Raw genomic sequence first — 22,379 nt, forward strand, 5'->3', positions numbered from 1 at the left:
TTCACCAATGAAAACGTCTTTTATCAAAGTTGAAGTAGTTGGGAGACAAATCTAAATTTTATTAAATTTTAAATTGGTACAAAATTTATCTTTCATGAGTGAATTAAAACATTAATAATGATCATTAAATATACACCCTAAATACTATTAAAAATTAGATTTTTTTTTACTAATCCAGTTTGATTTCATTCGGTGCATTCCCGTTAAACTGAAAAAGAAGAAGAAACTCTGTACTATTATTTTACGAACTAAATGGAATCACCTGTTTGATCGTATTCAACTCAAAGGTTTTTAAATTAGTGTTTAGATTATACTGACAATAACTACAACTTTCTTGATTTCCACATCCAGTCACATAATAAACAACGTTTGTCCTCTTGACGTTTTTGTGTTGTAAACATGAATGTTGTTTATTTACTTAGGCATTTTTCTTCTTTTATTATAATTTTAAATCAATCTTTATTTTATGGTTCAATAAATAGTCACAAAACTTGAAAATGCCGAAAAAATCAAAAGGAAAATTCAAGCCCTATTGCAGAACCATGCTTAATTGCGATGGAGCTGAAATCTACAGAAATCCTTCTGTTGCTTTGGATGGAACTGATCCCAAGATGTCCCTTAAGTATCTTAAAGATATATTTCAAGGAAAAATTGATGAAGATGTCATAACTATGGTGTTTTCTGAATGTGCTTATGACGGTATAATGATTTAAAACTAGATTGTTTACATTTAGTGTTTTTTATGAAATTGCGTATTTAATCTTTTTCTTTCTGCTTACAACTTTGTAGTTATCCATTTTCCATCTAAATCTATAGGTGTATAATAATATTCATAAGTTAAATTAAACATATAATTAATATTGAATAATGAATAAATGCACATTTATTCTAAATATTTGCTTTGATGCATAAAATTTTAGGGCAAAACAAAATGATAAAGTTATTAGGGCTAATTATTGTTAGTTAGTATTAGGTTAAGTTATAACGGCGGATATTTCCGCATCCTGCTCGTCTTTCAATGTGCTTGTCTTTGGAATCAGCAGAAATCAATTGATTTACTCTTAACTTATTTCATTATATTGAGATGTGGCAGTAATTTATGAAACATATTCTTAATGTTTTAAATGAAAGCAATTTAAATGGTGTTTTTAACTCATATTCAATTTTTAGCTACTCGGGCGCATAATTCGTCAGACCGTCCATCATACTCAGGTGTCATCTATAAGTGTATGAAAAAGAGAATAAATCTTGAATGCTAAACATAATTTTTTCTGGAAAAAAAAGTATCTATAAATTTTTAAAAAAAAATTTAATCTATCAGAATTGCTTTCAAATATGCCATTTTATAATGAAAAGAAAAAATTATGTATCAAAACAAATTCTTGAAAGAAAAATTTAAAGCTGAACTTCTCAGTTTTTCAATAACTGTATTTTCAAGAAAAAGTGAGGGAAAAAGAATCAAATCTAATAGAAACCCTCTAATTTGCCATGTCATAATGTAAACAAAAATTTTTTAGAAAACAAAAAAGCTAGATGGAACTAAAACAAAAATCATTCAGAATTTTTAAACAAAGACTTTAACGTCAAAAATCTTACTTTAACATTTTTATATTGCCACCGTTTTTAAAAAAAGTGATGATGACAAAAATTACGTTTATTAAAAGTTGCTATGGCATAATAAAAGCGCTGACAAGAAGAGAAGTTAATAAAAAAAAGGAAAAAAACAAACAGGAAGAAAATATTCTTATTTCTTTAAAACGTAACTTTAATGTTGAAAATGACAGTTTTCTATGTTTTTGTTTATCTATGTTAACACTTCATTAAAATGCCTCTCTGTGTTAAAAACAGTAAAACACCAGAAATGAAACAAAAATAATCTGATAAGATAATTTTTTTAAACAAATATTAATAACAGAAGTAATTTTTTTAAAAATTAAATTCAGGAAAATGTAAATGAAAAGAAAAATTTATATAAAAAAAGGCAAGCGAAAAACAAGAAAAAAAAGAAACTTTTTTCTTAGTTTTTGAAACATAAATTCAATGCTGAAAATCACAGTTTTCTGTTACTGGTTGTCTATATTCAGGGTTGGCAAGTTTTTGACAATTGACGATTTTATCCAGTTTCAACCCTAGATTCAGGGTTGGCAGGTTTTTGACATGTGACAGTTTTTGACAGTTTAAACCATGGTTTAAACCGTCACGTCAAAAACCTCATTGTCAAAAATGTCGAAAATGTCAAAAACCCATATTCATATGTGAAATTTAATTAATACATAAAATTTATATATTTTTTAAAGGATAGTGTTTCTAAATATGTTCTAGAAAAAATAAATTTAAAATTTTGAAGAAACACTTATATTTTGAATAGTAACCAAAATCTTGTACTTTTGAAAACTCACATCTTTTGTAATATTATGTATTCATTTTCATGTGTTATTGAAAATCTGCAGTGATATTATTAAGAAATTTATTTATAACCAAATTTAGTGTATAGTATAGTATAGATTATACTAAAAATTAGACATTTTTAAAGATAAACATTAGCAGTTTTGTACATTAGGCATCTTCTTTTAAAGAAAAATCTTTTTAATATTTTTTTAAATCTTCTTAATAATCTTTTTAACATTACAAATTTAAGTGCTTTCTGTTAAATACACAGAGTAGTTAGTGTCGAATTACAGTATATTCAGCCTATTCATTTTGCTGAATATGATATAGTTTTGTTGAATATCTAAATATTCAGCTGTTGAATAATTACTTCTTGCTTTCAAGATATGCATTATTTGTATTCTTAATACGAGTGGAGAACAAAAAATTAAGAGATAAAAATTTTTTAAAATGATAAGTGTAATAATTATAAATAAATATAATAAACAATATGAATTAAATTTATCATTATTCATAAATATAACTACTTTTAAATTCAAATTAACATACTGGATAATAAAGATATTCGGTATAACATTAAAAAATTTTTTTTATACACTTGTATCTTGTATCAAGTTTGTATTTATACAACATAACTTGTAAGTTCCTTATAAATATTAGTTATATGCTCCTTATATGTCAAAAATGCATAGTAATAAACTTTTAATTTTCTTAAGTATCAAAAAGAAAAAAAAAATTGTTAAATATAAATATTTAAACAATTTTTGTGCACATGCATTTGAATATAAATTTCTGAGATTTTAAATCTGTTATTTTACCTTAATTTTAATTAAAAAATATTTTAAAACCTGCTGATTACCTATAGTAAAATTAAATTTCAATATAATGCATGGCAACTGTTGGTAGTTTTGAAGTTTATATATTTTCTTGGCAAACTTCAGTTTTTGACATTTTTGACGGTTTAAACCAGTATTATACCCTTGTCATGTCAAAAACCACTTTTTGACGTCAAAAACCCAACCCTGCCTAGATTTATTCGTCATGTCAAAAAACTATTTTTGACAAGTGTCTAAAACCCAAGACTTTCGTATAAGAATAATTATTAGCTAGGATCCATGAAGAAATGCACAGATGAAATTGCAAGTGCCAATTACCAATTATGTTTTTAAATTATTTTGACATTTGATGTAGAAAATTCTAAATAACTATAAATAAAAATGTTAAATTTATCAAATCCGTTAATTTTTTTGAAATATTGAAAATATAAATACAAAAACAATCAAATTAACAACGAAACTTTCAACAATTATCATGTTCATTGTATGTAAAATCAATTTTCATTTACTCCCATTTTAACTCCTCCCTTCTCTAAAGCATGTGATTACAAAAATGTTTTGAACTCCAAATTCATTTTTCAGTTTTGTATGAATAAGACCGAAATTCAAAACTATTCTTTCAATTGTTGCTGAGCTGCATAGACTAGAATGTAGATCTACTAAAGATATTGTAACATAATAAAATAATATGTTACTACGAAATTTATTCTAATAACTATACTGATTATTAATAGTAATTTAATTGAATCCTTGAATTGATTGATTGAAAAAATTATTAACTCAGTTAATTAAACAATTATATTTTTTCTAAATTATGATTAGTTCACTAATCATAATATAATTATCATTAGTTTGCTAATATTAGAAGTATTCATGTACAGTATGCTAAACTAAAAGAAAGAACCAAAGGATTTTGAAAAAGTCATATTTTTAAAATTCGATTTCTCCTGATTTTGTTCAAATTTCGTATTTTACCATTTAAAATTAAATTCTTTAAAATAATGTAAAAAAATTTTATACCTTACACTTCAACAATTTTTAGACTGTTATTAAATGAAATAATAAAAAAATAGTAAACTGTTTCTAACAAAATATTTTGTGGAAATTTTTTTAGACCAAAAATTTCCCTATGGCTGCCTGAAATTCCTCTAAAGCCTTGTTCGTGCGGTTAGAGATATTCCTGCTCCCCTGAGTACAATGAATAAGAAATATTGAGGATCAATGATAAAATGTTATGCATTGAGATCCTACAATTGTTGATGATCAGGCCGGGATAGCCTGGTCGGTAGGGTGCTGGGCCCATATCCAAGAGGTCGTGGGTTCGATCCTCGCCGGCCGAAGACTCCCCGTGTAGTAAATGGTGACTGATGCACGTTAAATCTGTCGAGTCTCAAAGTCCTCCATGTTCCCACAACAAATCAATACCTCTGGGGGTACTGATCCAGGAGTTTCCTTGTCTTCTGGATTGGTTCAAAATTACAAGGCTACGGAGTTGAACGTAAGTAGTCGTAAACCCATGAAATTGGGTCGGCTGTCCAACGACGGTTATAAAATAAAATAAAAAATTGTTGATGATCACTTTCATTTCACTTAATCTAAAAATTATGCCTAAATTGTAATGGAAAATAATTGAAATCAATATTTAGATTGATAATCAATAACAACTCATAGTTATTACCTGTAATGGAAACCAAATCGTTATAATATGGATCTTAAAGTATTTGGAGTACTATTAGAAAAACCAATTAATAGTTTTGACTAAATTTTTTATACGTGATCTGTAATAAAAATCATAATTATAGTTGTAGGTATATAATGCAAGTTTTGTGTCTGATTTAGTGACACTTTATTACATTAATAAAGTGTCTCCAATGTTAAAAAAAGAAACTTGTCCCAGGTTTTTGATAGTTTTTGGCACTTTTCAAGACGTTTTTTACATCAAAAATCCAACCCTGTTTATATTGCATTATGGGAAAAAAGTGATAAAGTATATTAAGAGCAAAAAGTGTTGAAAAAACAATGAAATTTACTTGCCTGGATTTTAAAAAATAGGATGAACAAAATTCCAGAATCAGCATTAAATAATCTAGTTTTAATTCTTCAAATTTCGTTTCTCCGTTTGTCTTCCAGTATAAATTATTAGATATATTCCATGTGTAAATTTGCAAGCTGTGTGGCAAATCTTAGAACTTGAGCAAAGTTTAGCAAGTTTTGAAATGCGTATAAAATCTATTACTAATATTGAAAAGTAAAAAAAAATATAATTTTAGATTTATTATTATTTTTTAATTATTCAAATTCTGAAATAAACCTTTGTCGTATATTTGGCTGAACAGTCGACCAACCGAATATTCTGCAAAAGGACAGAGTAAGCCGAATATTTGTTACATCCCTAATAAAAGTCGCTGTGTTTTAAGAGCTCAAAAATAAGTGCCCATTCTCAAGACTTAACATGCATGAATGAGGAAAACAAAAATAATTTCAAACAGAAAACATGAAGTTGCCAACGAAAAACAAAAATGGAAATACGAGAAAAAACAAACTAGAACTGTTTTATTCTCGACTACCACAATTTTTCTAGTTTTTTTAAATCTTTATTTACTATTTTATTGATTGGCAACTCTATGTTACTAACTGTTAAAATATTGAAATAGATTTAGCAAATTTTAATACCTGTTTTCTCGAAAGCTTATTTGTATATTTTGAATCATTTTTAATTTATCTCATCTGTTTTATTTAGTGGAGCAAGCTGTTGAAACTTTAATGAAGCTTAGTAATACTGAAGATACGACTAGCATATCATCATCAGTTAGTGAAGATTCAAGAAACAGTGAGAACTATGCCTCACAAGTATCAGAAGATGAAGTATCAAATCAATCTAAAGAAGATTCTAATTTAAAGGACAGCTTTTCTAAGTATCTTTCGAATGTAGGAAGTGTCGATTCATTCTCTGCAACACCAATAAATGATTCAATGTATGCTTCTAAGATAAAGACACGAATGCAAGGCACTTACCCTTCAAATGTAATGTTTCAGGGACAAAATATAGGATTTCCATGTCCATATCAGTCCATGCCTCAGTATAGTAATTTTTATGATCCTTGTCTGAGTTATTGTCCTCCAAATGAGTCTCATAATTTTCCTCCTAGTGGTTACTCTCAGCAATTTTCATCTGCACCTTACATGAACTATGTTCCGCAATTTGTAACGCCTTTTGCAAGAAACTCCTCCTCTGCATCTTTAAAATCTCCTGATAAAAAAGAAAATTTCACCAATGGTAGTTCTAAAAGCTCAAATCAAGTCAAATCTCCCTTTAAAACCTTTGAGGAGAAAAATAAGAAGGATAGTATTTATAAATCAATTGTTAAAAAAATAAAATCAAACTTGCGTGTTTTGATTATTTTGCGAGGTTTACCAGGCAGTGGTAAAAGTAGTTTAGCTAAAAAACTGAAGCATTCTGGTGTTATATTAAGCACGGACGATTTTTTTGTGCACAGAGGTAAATATATTTTTGACTGTACAAAACTTGATGAAGCCCATGCTTGGACAAAACGGCGTGCACAAAAAGCTTTTGTTGACGACAGATCTCCAATTATCATTGATAACACTAATACAGAAGCTTGGGAAATGTTTCCTTATGTTGCCTTTGGTAGAAAATATGCTTATGAAATATTTATTTTGGAACCAAATACTCCTTGGAAGTTTAGACCCAGAGATTTGTCGTTGAAAAATACTCATGGTGTTCCAAAGGAAAAAATAAAGAAAATGCTTGAAAGATATCAGCATAATGTCACTGTAGACTCTATAATACAACATTTAGATAGCTTAAACAGGCCAGCAGAAAACTTATCTAGAAAGAGTATTCCATCACAAATAGAAGACATTGAAAAGTACCAGCAAATATTGTTAGACAGCGTTTCTTTCGAAGCCGTCATTCACCATGAAGAACCATCTAAGGCGGATGATGTTCCAATGCCTTTGCAGTCAGATCAGCAATTTAATAGTTGTACTCAAAATTTTAATGAAGGTTTGTTAGACGCAAGGGAAGATGTAAATAATGTTGAGAGTATTGTCTCTGACAAAAATCTAAAGATTTCTAAATGTGAGTCTTTAAAGAATTTGAAAAAATTTACATCTTTAGTTGAAATTGATAGTGAGGAAACACAAAGTGCAAGTTCATTGGAAGAAGTTACTCCTCCTCAAGACAAAAAATCTAAGAATGATAATATTTTATCTACTTTGCACTCTGAGCAGCAACCCTTTGATTCTCCTAAAAATCTAAATGGATCACTAATTGATGTAAGCGGAAATAAAACTTTTGATGAAATCTCCCATAAAGAGTTTAAAGTTGGTGGAGATAATAGTATAAAAAGTTTAGAAGAATTAAAATCATTAGTTGAAGTTGATAGTGAAGAGACGCGTAGTGCAACCTCGTGCGAGGATGCTGATTGGGTTGATATCACTGAACATGATGAAGATTTTTACTGGAAAGATGTTTCTCAAAATGAATTATCACTATCATTTGTGACCGATTATGAAAATGAACCTGAAGACCAAAAATGTAAATCTGATAGTTTAGAGCATGATTTAAACTTACATTATGATACCAACAATGGTAATAAAATATCTTCAAATTTAACCCATGACAAAGTAAACCCAGAATCAGAACTGAGTGAGAAAGTTAAAAGTCTCAGTTTTGTTGAAGAAATGTTAACTAAAAATTCAAATCACATTGAGTTTGGAAATGAGAATAGCCCTCTTGATTTGAGTTGTGTTAAAGTTACAAAAAGTATATCTCTGAATAATTTAAATAAGCATATAATTTCTCATCCTGAATCCAATATAAAAAATATTAGCGTTGATTCAGTGAATAAGAATGCAGATAAAATAAGCTGTTCTCTACCAAAAAGTTTTCCATACGTAAATCAGCCAATTTTACTAAATTTTAATTTAAATGAAACATCTCTAAATAATCAAACTTCATCTAAAGATAATGTAAGTGCAAAAAATGCTAAAACAAATGGCATAAATTTGAAAAATGAGAACCTACAAGATAGTAATTATTTGGATATTTCAAAAGCTCCGAATAGTGCTTTATTTACTGACATTAATGATGATGCTAAAAAATTATTCCCAGAGTCTGAATCATTTAAAAAGGATTCTACTAACAAATATCGTTTTGCATCTTTAACACCTTCCAAATCGCTTGAAATTTGTGATCCTAAGCCACCAAGGTCTAACAAAAGAACTAACTCATCCAAAAGTCTTGATAGTTTTGACCAAGATAAACAAGTATCCAATTCCTTTATGCTAGAAGAATGTCAAGAATGGGAAAGTGAAAATGACCATGAATCAAACCTCACAGGTAGTCATCTCGAGATTATAGATATTTTGCCACCAGTACCAAAACCTCCAAGAAAAATCTTGGATAAAAAAGAAAGTAGCATTGGAGAATTTATTTCAAATACTTCTGAAAATTCTATGGAGATAGAATCTAAGAATAATTTACCTGAAAATAAAAATTTATCTAATGTTCCTGAAATTAAAAGAAGACCCTATCTATTTAAAGATGCAAGTTTGCATATAGATACAGATTGGAAATTTCCGGAATTCATACCCAGCCATAGTAAAAATGATGACATTCTTGTTGACACTACTGTTGAAGTTTGTGAAACATCTACTCTCACAGAGCCATCGGACTTTGTAATCATGCAGAAGTTAGAGGCAGGAGAATATGTCTCGATGAATTATAAAATCTTAATCCCTTCCCTTGACTCAATATGTTGGCAAGATACTAATGAAATGCATTTTGAAAGTAGTGAAAATATATCTCAAGTGGCAAAATTTGAAAAAAGTACAAGTACTGATGATTTAGCTTTAGAAATTGAAAAATCAGAGAAACTAAATCGTGTCCAAGAATGCTTTCCTGATGTTTGTGAAGATGATCTGTTACACCTTTTGGATTTGTGTCACGGAAATGAAATTTGGTTGACAAATTTACTTTTAGATTCTGGATATAAATACAATTTTACAAATGTTAATAATGATGCTACAAAAATAGAAAATATTGACTCGTCTGTTACCGAACCATCTCCCAATGCTAGTCAATCCATCATGAATAGTTCACTAAATTTCCAATCTAATCAGTCAAGCCTTGACCTCAAGGAGAAGAATGTTAAATCTGATTTTGTAATTACTAATGAAATGTATGAAAACTCATCACCTATTAAGCACAGGATTCCTTGTCAATTGATGACAGATGGTGAGAATTGCAAAATTAATTCTGATGAATCAATTCCACAGTCAAAATCTGACATGACTTCTATAAACAATTTGCAGCTTTCTCTTGATCCTGCTTTTGCTTACCAGTTAGAAGAACTTTTCGGTCCAGTTGTTGAAAGGGAGTGTAATGGTAATTGATATTTGCTTAGGACCTTTTTTATTTGTTTTTAATAATGCAGTAGAATATTAGATTATTTGATATTTTTTGGAAGTTGGGAGAGAGATTAACAGATACAACCAATTCTTTAAATATAAAAATAAAACTTTATTTTCAGTTTTTCAAATTTTCTACAAAAAATTATCTTTTTATCCAGCAAATTAATGTAATGTTTTATCAAAAAATTAAAAAGTTTTAACATATTTTAAGATATAACTTGTTAACAGTTCTAATTATAACTATCACAAAATTTGAAATTTATTTTTTTCACTGAATTTATTATTATATAACATTAATTTTGTGTATAATAATACTTTCAATACTTTTGAATCCGTCGCCCCAGAAAAAAAGAAAACATAATTATTACTATGAAGTTCTGTCAGATAAAGATAACCTGTCAATAGTCTCAATGTTCTAGGAAAAGTTTTATTTGGGTTTCTATTGTAATTTTGGCTCTCAGCCAATTGCAGGTTGTTGCTTGTTTATCATAACTTTCTAAACTACGTTGAGATGTTGGGACTCTAGTATAAACAGGTGTCAAGCAATCTGGGTTCTACTGCAGTATTAATTTTATTTGTTATAGTGATGTAATAGCTACTTTATTTTCTCTCAGATACTGGTTTAAAACAATTATTTTTCCCAAAATTAATCCACTATTTAATTTCTTGTCAGCATCTTTTTTTCTTGTGAATCTTGTCAAAATTTAAACTCCTTTTTTATTAAATATGCACATATGTAATTAAATTTTTTTAATACAAATTAGTTTTGTTATTTATACCTCCTAAAAAGCTAAGTATGATGACTTCAAAATTCAAATGGCTCTCACTATCAGCATTTGATTTACTATGGCTTTGTATTAAGTTGACTTGCTTATGTGAACAATTCATAAGTTGAAATACTGGAGAAAAAGAGAGGAGGGTAACAAAATCAGAAAGGAAGGAACCAGTGGGACTTTGAATGAATTTTTATTTTTGAACAAAAGTAAATAAATAAACTAAGTTAGCTGGATAGTCCAAAAAGGAAGTTATAAGTTGCTCACAAAATATTTTGTCTTATTTTTTTTTAATTGGCCTATAGGTTTGTAAGTTAGGGTTAATTTTTTAAGGTTATAAACTGTATTCTCAGCTTATATTTGAAAAATTAATATGCTTATTCCTCAATCTGAAAAAAAAAAGGTTCATTCGCAGTTCTGAGTGGAATAAAATTATTATATCAAAGCAAAATTCCTTAATCGCATCAGTGTATATTATTGCATGCATATTTTAAATCACATGGAAAAAAATTTCTTATCCTCAAAAGTAATTTTAAATTTTTCAGATTTCTTACTGCCATGCCAAAGAATTGTTCAAATAGATATGAAAACTGCTGAACTTATTCATAAGTTGTGGAAGAATAGTATGGAAAATGATGAAAACCCGCCTGATTCAAATGGTAAATAAAAAATTTAATAGCCAGTTTTTTTAAATTTTTTTTTATAAGAATTAGACAATGTTAGATAAAACGTGATGTTTTTTATTTTGCTGAAATTGTAAAGATATATTCTTTCTGCAAAACTATAACAAAGCTTTTACTTTTTGTGAAATGAATGAACCATGACACTAACCTTATTTTATGTTCTACTATCAAAGATCATTCACTAGTTTCACAAAAAGTATTGCCACTTATAAATTGATGGGGTTTTTTTTTTTTTTTTTTTTTTGCAAAATTTAAAAAAATCTTTAGTTTTGACTCCCATAAAGGAAAAAAAATTTTTTTTGAAAAAATAAATAAACATGTGTTTTATAGTTTCTTCATAAAGAACATATCCTGAAAGTTTCAATAAAATCGAAAATGTCAAATATTCAAACCTGCCTGATATGCCCAATTTTTTTCCCTTAAAAATTGGCTCTTAATTTGTTTCCTTTTTAAACAATATTTCTTTAAAACTGAGTTGTAGGACTTATGGCCCATAGCTGAAAAGTCTTGCTAAGTCTTGACTTGACCTCCTTCTAAACAATATAAATTTAAAAAATGTAAAAACATTTTTTTTTTAAATTTAGGAAAGTTGATACAGTTGTTTCACTGCTCTGAAAAAGGAAAATGCAGTTGTTTTTTAGTCTGTTTTCTACCTGTAAGAAACAAAAAGACAAAAAAACAGGATGGCCAGTTAGTCATTCTGCTTTTTTGTTTACTTTTTGACATGATGCAAACCCTAACTTGATTGTAACCTTCCTCTATAGCAATAAATTACTGATTGAGTTCAGCCTTTCATTATTTGGTCGTTGCAATTTATTTGTTATCTAAAGTTTTGCTTATAACATATCTTAGTGTTGCCCTAAATGCCTTATTTTTTAAGAATTTGTCCGTATAAAAAATTATATATTTGTAAAAAAAGAACATTTATAAAATTGAAAAGATGAATTTTAAAAAATAATTGTGCAAATATTCTCAGCTGCAATCCAACTGAGCAAAGGACTTGGTTTGTGTGGCTAAACAAAAGGACAAAATCTTCAGGAATGAGGGGGAAAATAGACTTTTAGAATAGAGGTATTAAATTTTGAAGATAGAGAGTTTTCTTTTTTTTTTTGGATATGTGTGATGACGAAAAGCTGGTTATTCTATCATTACAATCTAATATGTCAAAATTCTTCAACAATGCTGTAATTTAAATTTTCATATTTGTAAATGAATCCTTTTATAACATTTTATTGCTCATTTGTGGAATCAAAGCTGAAGCCAAGCTAAACTATAGATATTCTACTTCAAGTCCCCAAAGGGGAAAAAAAAAAGAAGAAGAAAACGCTTGACCGTTCTGACTTCACGAACTGCGTGTAATTTATCAACTAAAGCTGTTTGGAAAAATTATTCTGCACTGCATATGAGGCCCTTATGCATGAGCGGTTTAAAATAGAACAACATGAAAATATAAGAAGTTTTCAAGAATGTGTTGAAAACAGTATATTGATACAATTAATAATTAGTTAATACTGTGAATGCACTACTGTAGACTGTGAATGTATGTTCAGCTAATTCTATGAATGACGTCCATATGGATGCAAAAAAAAGTTTGAAGTTAGCAGAATATCAGATCTTATTTTCACGCAGTTTGTGGATCTACCATTTGTCAAGTTTAGTTCATTATCATACATAAAATCATGGCTCATTAAGCTTAAAGCTGAATATGCACAATGCATGACTTGGGTAACGAAGTTGCATTGAATATAAGGTGTTGTTGGGTTTTCTTTAAAGAGATGAAACATTCACATTTCTATTATAAAAATATTTATAAATTTTGTCTCTGTCTTTGAAGCTCTCCCCACAAAGGATTTGGCCATATTGTTCAACTATTTTTACCTCTGTATTTAGTTCAACTACTTAGATGAAAACTTAATTCCTTCAAACTGTTCAACTATTGAAAGGTATATGAAATAAGTTTTTAATTATTTATGGTGAAGTAATATTTGGGTAAGTGTAGAATTATATTTCTTAGGAATATGAAAGTAATAATTTTTTTTTATTAATTGTCAAAACATTATGATTTTATAACTTTGTATGTTTCGTTAATGTAATTTTAAAGTTATTTTTCCTTTGAATTGTAATTTTTTACTAGGAACTATAAATAAAGACTCAAAAAAGAAAAGGAAACCGAAGCAAAGTATTCTTAGCAAAGTTACACCTTCTCTATCAGAACATAGTGTTAATGAGCCTCTAACTCTAACTGAAATTATGGATATGGAATATGCGTTAGAGCTTCACAAGAAAGAGAAGGTATTCATATTTTATACAAATGAAATAGCTGCAACAAATTTAATTATTAAATTCAATGTATTTTTCTCTTTATCCTTAACTGGACAAAAAATCTATTTGTTGCTTTCTTGTTATATTCAGTAATGTTGCTTTTATGTATGCTTTTTCTTTATCTTTTTTTTTCTCGTTTGAAAAAAAAATATTTAAAAAGCTCAGGAAATTTTTTTTTTATAAATTCTTAGTAATTTTTTATGATAATGTTATCATCTTTGAGCAAAGATATTGATTAACGTGATTAACTATTATTCAACAGATCTAATTTATTGTATTTAATTTCTAGTTAAAGAAAGACATAGACTTCTCAACTAAATTAAAAAGACAAGAGTTGTATAATTTGTATCCTGGAGCTGATCCAACTGCTTTGGATGAAATATTTGAGTCTAACAAGTAAGTTGACTAGTGGTGCAAAATATGTTTGTAAGTTAAATCAATAAAATTTCAAAATAAAACTTGATAAAAAAATACAATAATAGATAAAATACAATTTAAAAATAAAATACAATACAATAAAATTTTATACTTTTAAATTTTAACTATGTTTTGGTTTCAATTTTTTTGATAAAATATATTAAATCTCTTTACTTATCATCATTTTCTATTTTATATTAGAAACGAACCTTGTAATTTTGAGAAATGCATAAAAAAGATTGCTTTACATTGCTAATATCAGCAGTTTTTTTAATCGTTTAAAATATTCAATTTTTGAAAAAGTGGCCTCATGTTTTGAAAAGTAACTACTGTCAAAAATGATACAACTTGCCAGTTGCAAAATTTCCTAATTGTGCTTATGTCATTAGTTTTAAATGCTTTGCATTTTTATTGTTTTGCTCTGTATTTTACAATAATTTTACTAAGATAACTATCTATTACGTCACCGTATATATTATGCCTAATAAAAAAAACTTAATTGATTTTTCATCTCTATTTAAATTGCTAGACTAATGGCCATGTTGTCATTTCAGCTACTCTATAGCGAATAGTATAAAGGCATTGGGTGAAGAACTGGGAGAACAGAAGATGGTGATACAAGAAAGTGTAATGGTAAACTACAAGAAACCTGTTGCACCTGCCCAGAAACAGGAAAATATCTTCAATGATTTCGTAAGTTGCGTGAATTTGCATTTTCTAAAATCAGGGTTTTTACGGACTCAAAATCCTTAAAGAGTTAACGACTCTAGCAGCGTAAAAAGTAAAGCTTATTTTGGAATTTTTTGTTTTTGTTGCTTATCTTCCACCTGCTCAGACTCCCTCTGACTAGATCTAAGAATTCATCGGCATTTGAAAGAAATCATGTACAAGAAGAGAAGATAAATGAATTTCTTCCCATATAGGTCCCAAACAGTCCAATATATATTCAGATTAAACCTGGTGTTGGTGGTACTTGGGGCAAAGTGGGTATGCTTTTATGCCATCAGAAAAACATTAACTCTTTATATGGCTGCTGGTGAGACGCGAGATGGTGGTACTTGGGGGGAAGTGGGTTCGCTTTAAACCCTCAGAAAAACATAAACTCTTTATATGGCCGCTGGTGAGGCGCAAGATGGTGGTACTTGGGGGGAAGTGGGTAGGCTTTTATACCCTCAGAGAAACATAAACTCTTTATATGGCCGCTGGTGAGACGCGAGATGGTGGTACTTGGGGGGAAGTGGGTAGGTTTTTATACCCTCAGAGAAACATTAACTCTTTACATGGCCGCTGGTGAGGCGCAAGATGGTGGTACTTGGGGGGAAGTGGGTAGGCTTTTATACCCTCAGAGAAACATAAGCTCTTTAAATGGCTGCTGGTGAGGCGCAAGATGGTGGTACTTGGGGGGAAGTGGGTAGGCTTTTATACCCTCAGAGAAACATAAACTCTTTATATGGCCGCTGGTGAGACGCGAGATGGTGGTACTTGGGGGGAAGTGAGTAGGTTTTTATACCCTCAGAGAAACATTAACTCTTTACATGGCCGCTGGTGAGGCGCAAGATGGTGGTACTTGGGGGGAAGTGGGTAGGCTTTTATACCCTCAGAGAAACATTAACTCTTTACATGGCCGCTGGTGAGGCCCAAGATGGTGGTACGTGGGGGAAAGTGGGTAGGCTTTTATACCCTCAGAGAAACACTAACTCTTTACATGGCCGCTGGTGAGGCGCAAGATGGTGGTACTTGGGGGAAAGTGGGTAGGCTTTTATACCCTCAGAGAAACATTAACTCTTTACATGGCCGCTGGTGAGGCGCAAGATGGTGGTACGTGGGGGAAAGTGGGTAGGCTTTTTAAACCCTCAGAGAAACATTAACTCTTTACATGGCCGCTGGTGAGGCGCAAGATGGTGGTACTTGGGGGAAAGTGGGTAGGCTTTTATACCCTCAGAAAAACACTAACTCTTTACATGGCCGCTGGTGAGGCGCGAGATGGTGGTACTTGGGACAAAGTGGGTTTGCTTTTATACCCTCAGAAAAACGTGAACTCTTTTAAGTGGTCACTGGAGAGGCTCGAGATGGTGGTACAGATTTCTCTGTTATGAAAAAAGATCATGGCTTGACCTGGCCTACTACCCTGATACTGATGGTAAGTAGGAGGTATCAACCAATTCTTCTTAATTTGAATTCGAAATAAAACTATTTCTTTTTAACTCAAATAGTATGATGGGCATAATCTTAACTTACCCTACTATTTCTTTCTTTTTTTTATGCTTATAATTTTTATGAGCTAATTTTGTAAACTTTTCCACACATTTGAGTCATTTCACAGATAAATTATGAGAGAAATCGAAAATAGTGTTTTGTATTTTTCATTTTCTAACACTTTCTCACTTTATAGAAATATAGGGATTTGTCATGAATCTCTATCTCACCCTGTTGATGGCCAAGCACTTTTTCTCTCCATATTTTGTTTAATACCTTTAATTAGAAAAGTTTTCACTTACTTTCATGCAAATGTTTGCTTCCCTTGGGTGTTTACAACCAGGTATTATACTTATAATTGGTGGGAAGTAGTTGAGACTTGATGCATCCTCTGCATGAAGTGTTTTGTTTTATGCCCAGTAATATATATTTTTTAAATTTTTCTGAAGTGTTAAGTGTGTAGTCAAAGGTGGATTTGTGAAAGCTTTATTTGAAAGAAAAAAAATCAAAATAGCCTTTTTTGTTATCATTTTCGTTCCACTGACAAAAAATAATTGCAGTTTATTCAAAAAGGCAATTATATCGCAAAATCAATTTAAAAAAATTTTAATATACTCAGTGATAGTTTTCTTAAAACCAAAATTACTAGAAGCAAAAATTATCACAAAACTTTTATTTTTAGTTGAAACTTGATGATGAGTTTATGCATTAAAATAGTAAACGAAGTTAAAAATGATGTAACTGATATATTAATAACATGAATCATTAGCAATTACAATCAATAATTTCACTTTTTTTCAAATATGTATTAAAAATCAGTTAAAATAAGTTTTATTTATTTTTTGCTTGCTTTTCTTCCAGGTTAATTCTGATTGGAAAAAATGGGTACAGTATACGAATTCTGATTCCAGTAAAGAAGGAATAATTCCATCTGCACCAACAATTTCATCAGAAGCTCTAGAACTGAGGCAACTTGCCACAGATCATTTCAATCAACGTCAGTACTTCATACAGAAAGCAAAAGATGCTTTCCACAGAGGAATGTCGGAAGTTGCTTCTTTTTATTCTCAAAGGGTAGGAACTATTTCACTAATTCTTATTATTTATGAAGACGAAGAGAAAATTTAAAACTTCGTATGTGACTTGTCGAGTGTGTCGATCTACGAAATAAATGTCCGAATGAAAATTTTAAGTGCCCAAACATCTTTAGCGCATTTGATTAATAAAATAATACATTAATGTACTTTATGCAGGATTTGTAGTTCTCCTGATTTTCCTGATACAAAATATTCTGTCCTTATTTGCCTTGATTTTTAATGTTTTGCTTAATATTCCTGTTTGTTTCTTTTTTGGTGGATAGGTTACATTAGAGATGTAACTTTTCAGACGATGCCATTATATTTAGATAATGATATAGCGAGTTAAAACTCGACACTGCTACAACATAAATTAACTACCCTCTATTATAAATTTATAACCTTATACCAACTGTGAACTTTTAAAGTCTTTAAAAAGAAAAAAAAAAACAAATTTTATAAAATGCATCAAGTGATTTATGGAAGTGGATGATAAGATTTTATGATAAGCATTATTTTTTAATCGTTAGTTTATTCTTTAAAAAAAGTTTGAAAAGCGGAATCAAATGATTTTTTCATTATCTTAACTAGCTGTGTTCATTTACGTAAGCACACATTTTGATCTGTGTTCATTTTCTTAAACATGCATTTCGAGCCGCTCTATATTAAAGACTCTTTGTGGATTTTTTAAAATTTTATTTTGAATTATAAAGTTTAAAATTTTGCTTTTATATGTCTTTAACTTTTATTAATGTTGTAAATTTGTAACTTTTTTTTAACTTTAAATGCAAGAAATTTGTTTGATTATAAAATTTATTTTCTGATAATCATGATTAAACTATAGGTTCTAGGATATTTTGTATTATTATTAATTTTTTTAAATATTTTAGGGTAGTGAACATCAACAAAAATTCAAAGAGATAAATAAAATGGCTTCCAAATTAATTTCTGAGCAGAGGTAAGAATTTTTAATCTTGTTGTTTCCTAACATAAAATTAATTGTAAATTTTGTCATATTTTATTTAGTACAAAAGTATTTTTTGTATTATTGTTGTATTAGTATTAGTATTTTATTATTTATTGTTGTTGTTGTGTTCTGATTTATCCTCCAAATGTCTGACGAAGTCAGACAAGGTCCATCAGACCGTTGACCCTAAGGAAATCGAGGACTAGAGAGGGTGATGAGTATATGTCCTCTCTGGAAAGTCCCAAACCGTTCAGGATGTGTTTGGGAGAAGCTTGCTTAGTTTTATTTCAATTAATATATTAACATTATTAGTATTTATATTAATAATGCTTATTAAAGAAGCTTTTATTAAGTATTGATTCAAATGTTTCTTTTCATTTGTTGTAGGAATGATTCTTTATCTGCACGTGTTCTTGATTTGCATGGATTGTACGTACAGGAAGCAATACCTCTTCTTGATAAATTCATTCGTAATTGGAAACAAGCAATGCAAAGTCCACAGCAAGCAATTCCTCAATCTATTTCTGTTATAACTGGTCAAGGATTGCACAGCGAAAGAGGGGCAAAATTGAGACCATCTGTTATGGAGTTCTTGAAAAAGACTGGTTTGGGGTTAGTTAAAATTACCTTGCTTACAGATTGATAATATAATTTACAGGAATGTGCGAACACTTATTGCAGAAAATTTTTTACTTTTACTAAAAATAATTTTAAAAATCCGCCTCTTTAACGGAAGTTTATCTTTTTTGAATTCCTGAGGGAAAAAAATCGCTTTCACGCTTTTAACTACCAATGCAAATGAGATTTAAGGATTCACCAGGATTCCTATATACATAATTTAAGATAGCGCATCATGTTTTGTATTTTTTTTATTTATATCAAATATTGACTTTTCTATACACGTGGTTTAAATCTTATATGGTAAAAGGGCCGTTTTGATTTCTTGATTTTTTTGCATATAATTTCATGAATTTCAGCTACATTAAGAGAAACAAAGTATTCTATCCTAACCCATTTAAAAATTACCTTTTTGTTGTAGTTTTCATTGAAAATACTGTTAATTTCATAAAACTTTTTTGCTGTTTTATTTAAATTATTTACTCTTCTAGAATTTTAACAAAAATATTTTGAAAATTTGTCTTTAGAATTTGATATTTAAATTTCTTTTGGAATATTATATGTCACTAAAAATTTAACTCTCTCTTTCTTTCTGTTAACAACAATAAATGTAACCAAGCAATACTGTATATAAAATTTTAAAAAATTATGTTTGTGAGAGTTAATTTAGTATTTTCTGAGAAAAGTTGCATTTCTGTTTGCTATTTTTAAGTGAGTTAGGATGAGAAAATGAAATCTCATTACTTTTTAAACTCGATTGCCAAGTACATCATATTTTGTTTTTGTTACTTACAATTTACAAAGCTTCCTGTTAAGTTGTGATCCGTATAAAAGCATAAAAAAAAAATTGGAATTGCATAAAAAAAAATATGCCGATTTTACCCGGAGCTTATTCATATCAACTGTTGAACTGTTGCCTGTTTTATACCTTAAAAAATATTACAAAGCGTATAATACATAAATATTTTTCTTACCCTCAATGTATCAATGCCAAGTTCTTTAATATTATTATTATTTAAAAAAAATCATTTATAATGGAATAACTCAACATAAATATATCCATATAAATAATCAAACGAATTGTACTTTTGAATTATTTTATTCTTCAACATACAGATTCTTTATTTGTCACATATGTGTTTAAACTGTGATTGTAACTGTGACGTTATTGATGCATTGATGTTGTTTAGGTTCAGTCTCAGTACTTGCTCTGTTCTGGCCTGAGAGGTTGCTGTCTTATTTTGATAATGTTTATGTTTAATAAATATACTTTTAATGAAACTTGAAAGCTTTGCATTTCTTGAAGGTACAAGAGAGAAACATTATTCATATGTTAAATAATTATTTTTAAAAAAATTCATTTATTTAGCTCAACATAAATATATCTAAATAATAAAATTGTACTTTTGAATTTTATTTTTTAACACACGGAATCTTTATTCATTTTTTATTATAATGAAATAACTAATATGTAGATGTTTTTTTAAAAAGATTGTACATTTTATTGAAATAATAATTATTGCATGTTTACTGATTTGTATGATAAAAAAATTTTTCTCAATTAAATTGTTGAAATGTTATGTCTTTTAATCTTATTTAACGAGAGTTTTTTTCGACAGCTTTTCCGAGGTTCATCTTGGTGTTATAGATATATTCTTGAATCCTGGTTGAAAAGGTTTGCAGTTACATTAGCAAAGTTTGATTTCATTTGAAAATTGTAAATTAATGTATTTTTTAATTTATGTAAGTAATGTAATTAATTGCAATTTAAAATGTTGATTGTAAAAAAGGGCAAGTTGACAGAAATTTATTTACTTATGATGGTTAGATGCTGATGTGTTATTGTTCAGCTATATGAACTTTTTTGACAAGATGTGCATGGGTAACTCAGGTATTAGTTCTTAGAACAAATTAAAGAATAATGTAATTATCTTCACTTGATTTTAACTTTCGTTTTCATCAGTATTGTTTCCTTTACTTCATTTCTTTTTCAATTTTAATTATTCCTCAATTTGCAAAATAATAAGTAACTGTTATAATACTGTAAATAATACTATGTAAACTGTTTAATTTATTTCTTTTTTGAACTTTTTATAAAATCTGAATATTTTTTAAGGAATTTTTTTTATTAAGTCTACACTGCTTTATATATTTGAAAAGTATTACTGGTATGTAATACTAATTTCAAATATATTGTCAGTATGAATAAAAAATATTTTTTTTTGTTGTTGTTAACTATGCTTTGTTATTTTTTTCCTTGCATTTTTTATCTCTGAAATATCTGAAAATCAATTATTATTTTAGCCTCAATATTTTGCCTGCTCTTTTTCAAGAATATTTTAAAGTTCTAATTAAATTAATATTTAATATTTTCTATTATTCTCAAATTGCTATAACCTTTACTTTTAACCATTCTTTACTATAAACTTACTCTTAACTTTCTCAGTTTATTAGTATTGGGAAAGACTTGAGTTTTCAAACTAAGTACAGTTTTAATATTAATTTTTATGAAGTTTTATAATTCATTACAGATTCATATACCTTTTCTTAATCTTAAATTTATTTTCCGTTAATTTGGTGTTAACGTTACAGACTTTTCTATTTTATGCAAATTTTGTGTCAAATTCTTAAGAAATTGTCAAATTAGAAATATTAAGTTATTAATTTTGTATTAATCTTTAAGTAGTGTTAAAGTACAATTTTGTATTAATTTATTTTTTTCCAAATGTTTCATTTTACTAACAAAATTCTTTATAGAAAAATAATAATCAGTCAAATAATTTTTTTGTTTATAAAAATGAACTATGCTAGTCCAACAAAAATTCTTACAAAAATTCTTCTATATAAATATATGCTTTTCTAAAATTTTAAAAAGTTCATTCATATGGAATCATACTAAGCATTTACCTAGTACGCAGATTTTTTTTCTGCCAATTTATTCCAGATTATATTTCTTCTAAAACTGCAGTCACTTTATATTATATTACATAATATCATTTTGCACCTCTCACTGTCTTTCCTTAACATTTTCTTTTGTTTATTTTAGCTGTCAATTTTATATATATATGTATACTTAAAGCAAAATTTAGCTTATGTACTGAAGACTTAGTTTTTCTGCCCTTAACATCTATCCTGTTAATAATCAAATTGTAAACATTTATTACATTACCTTATATTTTTTTTTAGTCTTATTGCCATTTAATTTTAAATAAATCGTTTTTCTTTATTGTTAGGCTTCCTTTTGCAAATTGATATTTATTAATAAAAGGTATTCAAATAAAAATCCATATTTCCCCCCCCCCCCCAAATAGAGATATTAATAATGACCTCATATTTTCCTTTAATTCTGTATCATTTGTGAAAGGATGTCCATATTTATTGTGACCATTATTAATTTTAATGTGTGATATAAATAAAAAATGAAGTTTGCGGTGTTTTAGAGGATTGGTTACACGGTGACCTACGTTTCACATTACTTATTCGAGATATTCTGAGTTGAGTCCAATTGCTGAGAATGACAACCAGCTATATTGTATTGAATCTGCTATAGAGCAAAATTAAGAAATTTTCCTAGTGCTAGTGGCCACTTTTTTAAGAATTAAAAGTTTTAAACAATTTAATAAGCTTAATATTAGACATTTCTTTTGAAAAATATCTGGTTTTGA

The 22,379-nt window shown here is 28.5% G+C and overlaps 1 protein-coding gene across 1 annotated transcript; it reads left to right on the forward strand.

Annotated features, from left to right (window-relative positions):
• The first annotated feature begins 75 nt into the window (after positions 1-75).
• On the forward strand, positions 76-22,022 carry LOC107452955 (NEDD4-binding protein 2). Its single transcript, XM_087158958.1, has 10 exons — positions 76-699; positions 5,965-9,636; positions 10,981-11,094; positions 13,253-13,410; positions 13,730-13,836; positions 14,412-14,550; positions 16,915-17,127; positions 18,020-18,087; positions 18,484-18,708; positions 20,334-22,022. The coding sequence occupies exons 1-10, from the start codon at positions 498-500 to the stop codon at positions 20,383-20,385; spliced, it is 4,950 nt and encodes a 1,649-aa protein (XP_087015084.1). The 5' UTR covers positions 76-497; the 3' UTR covers positions 20,386-22,022.
• Positions 22,023-22,379: the final 357 nt, after the last annotated feature.

This window comes from Parasteatoda tepidariorum, chromosome 3 (genome assembly GCF_982258835.1).
Source record: "Parasteatoda tepidariorum strain Cologne lab strain chromosome 3, Ptep-v5.0, whole genome shotgun sequence".
NCBI classification, from domain to species: Eukaryota; Metazoa; Arthropoda; class Arachnida; order Araneae; family Theridiidae; genus Parasteatoda; species Parasteatoda tepidariorum.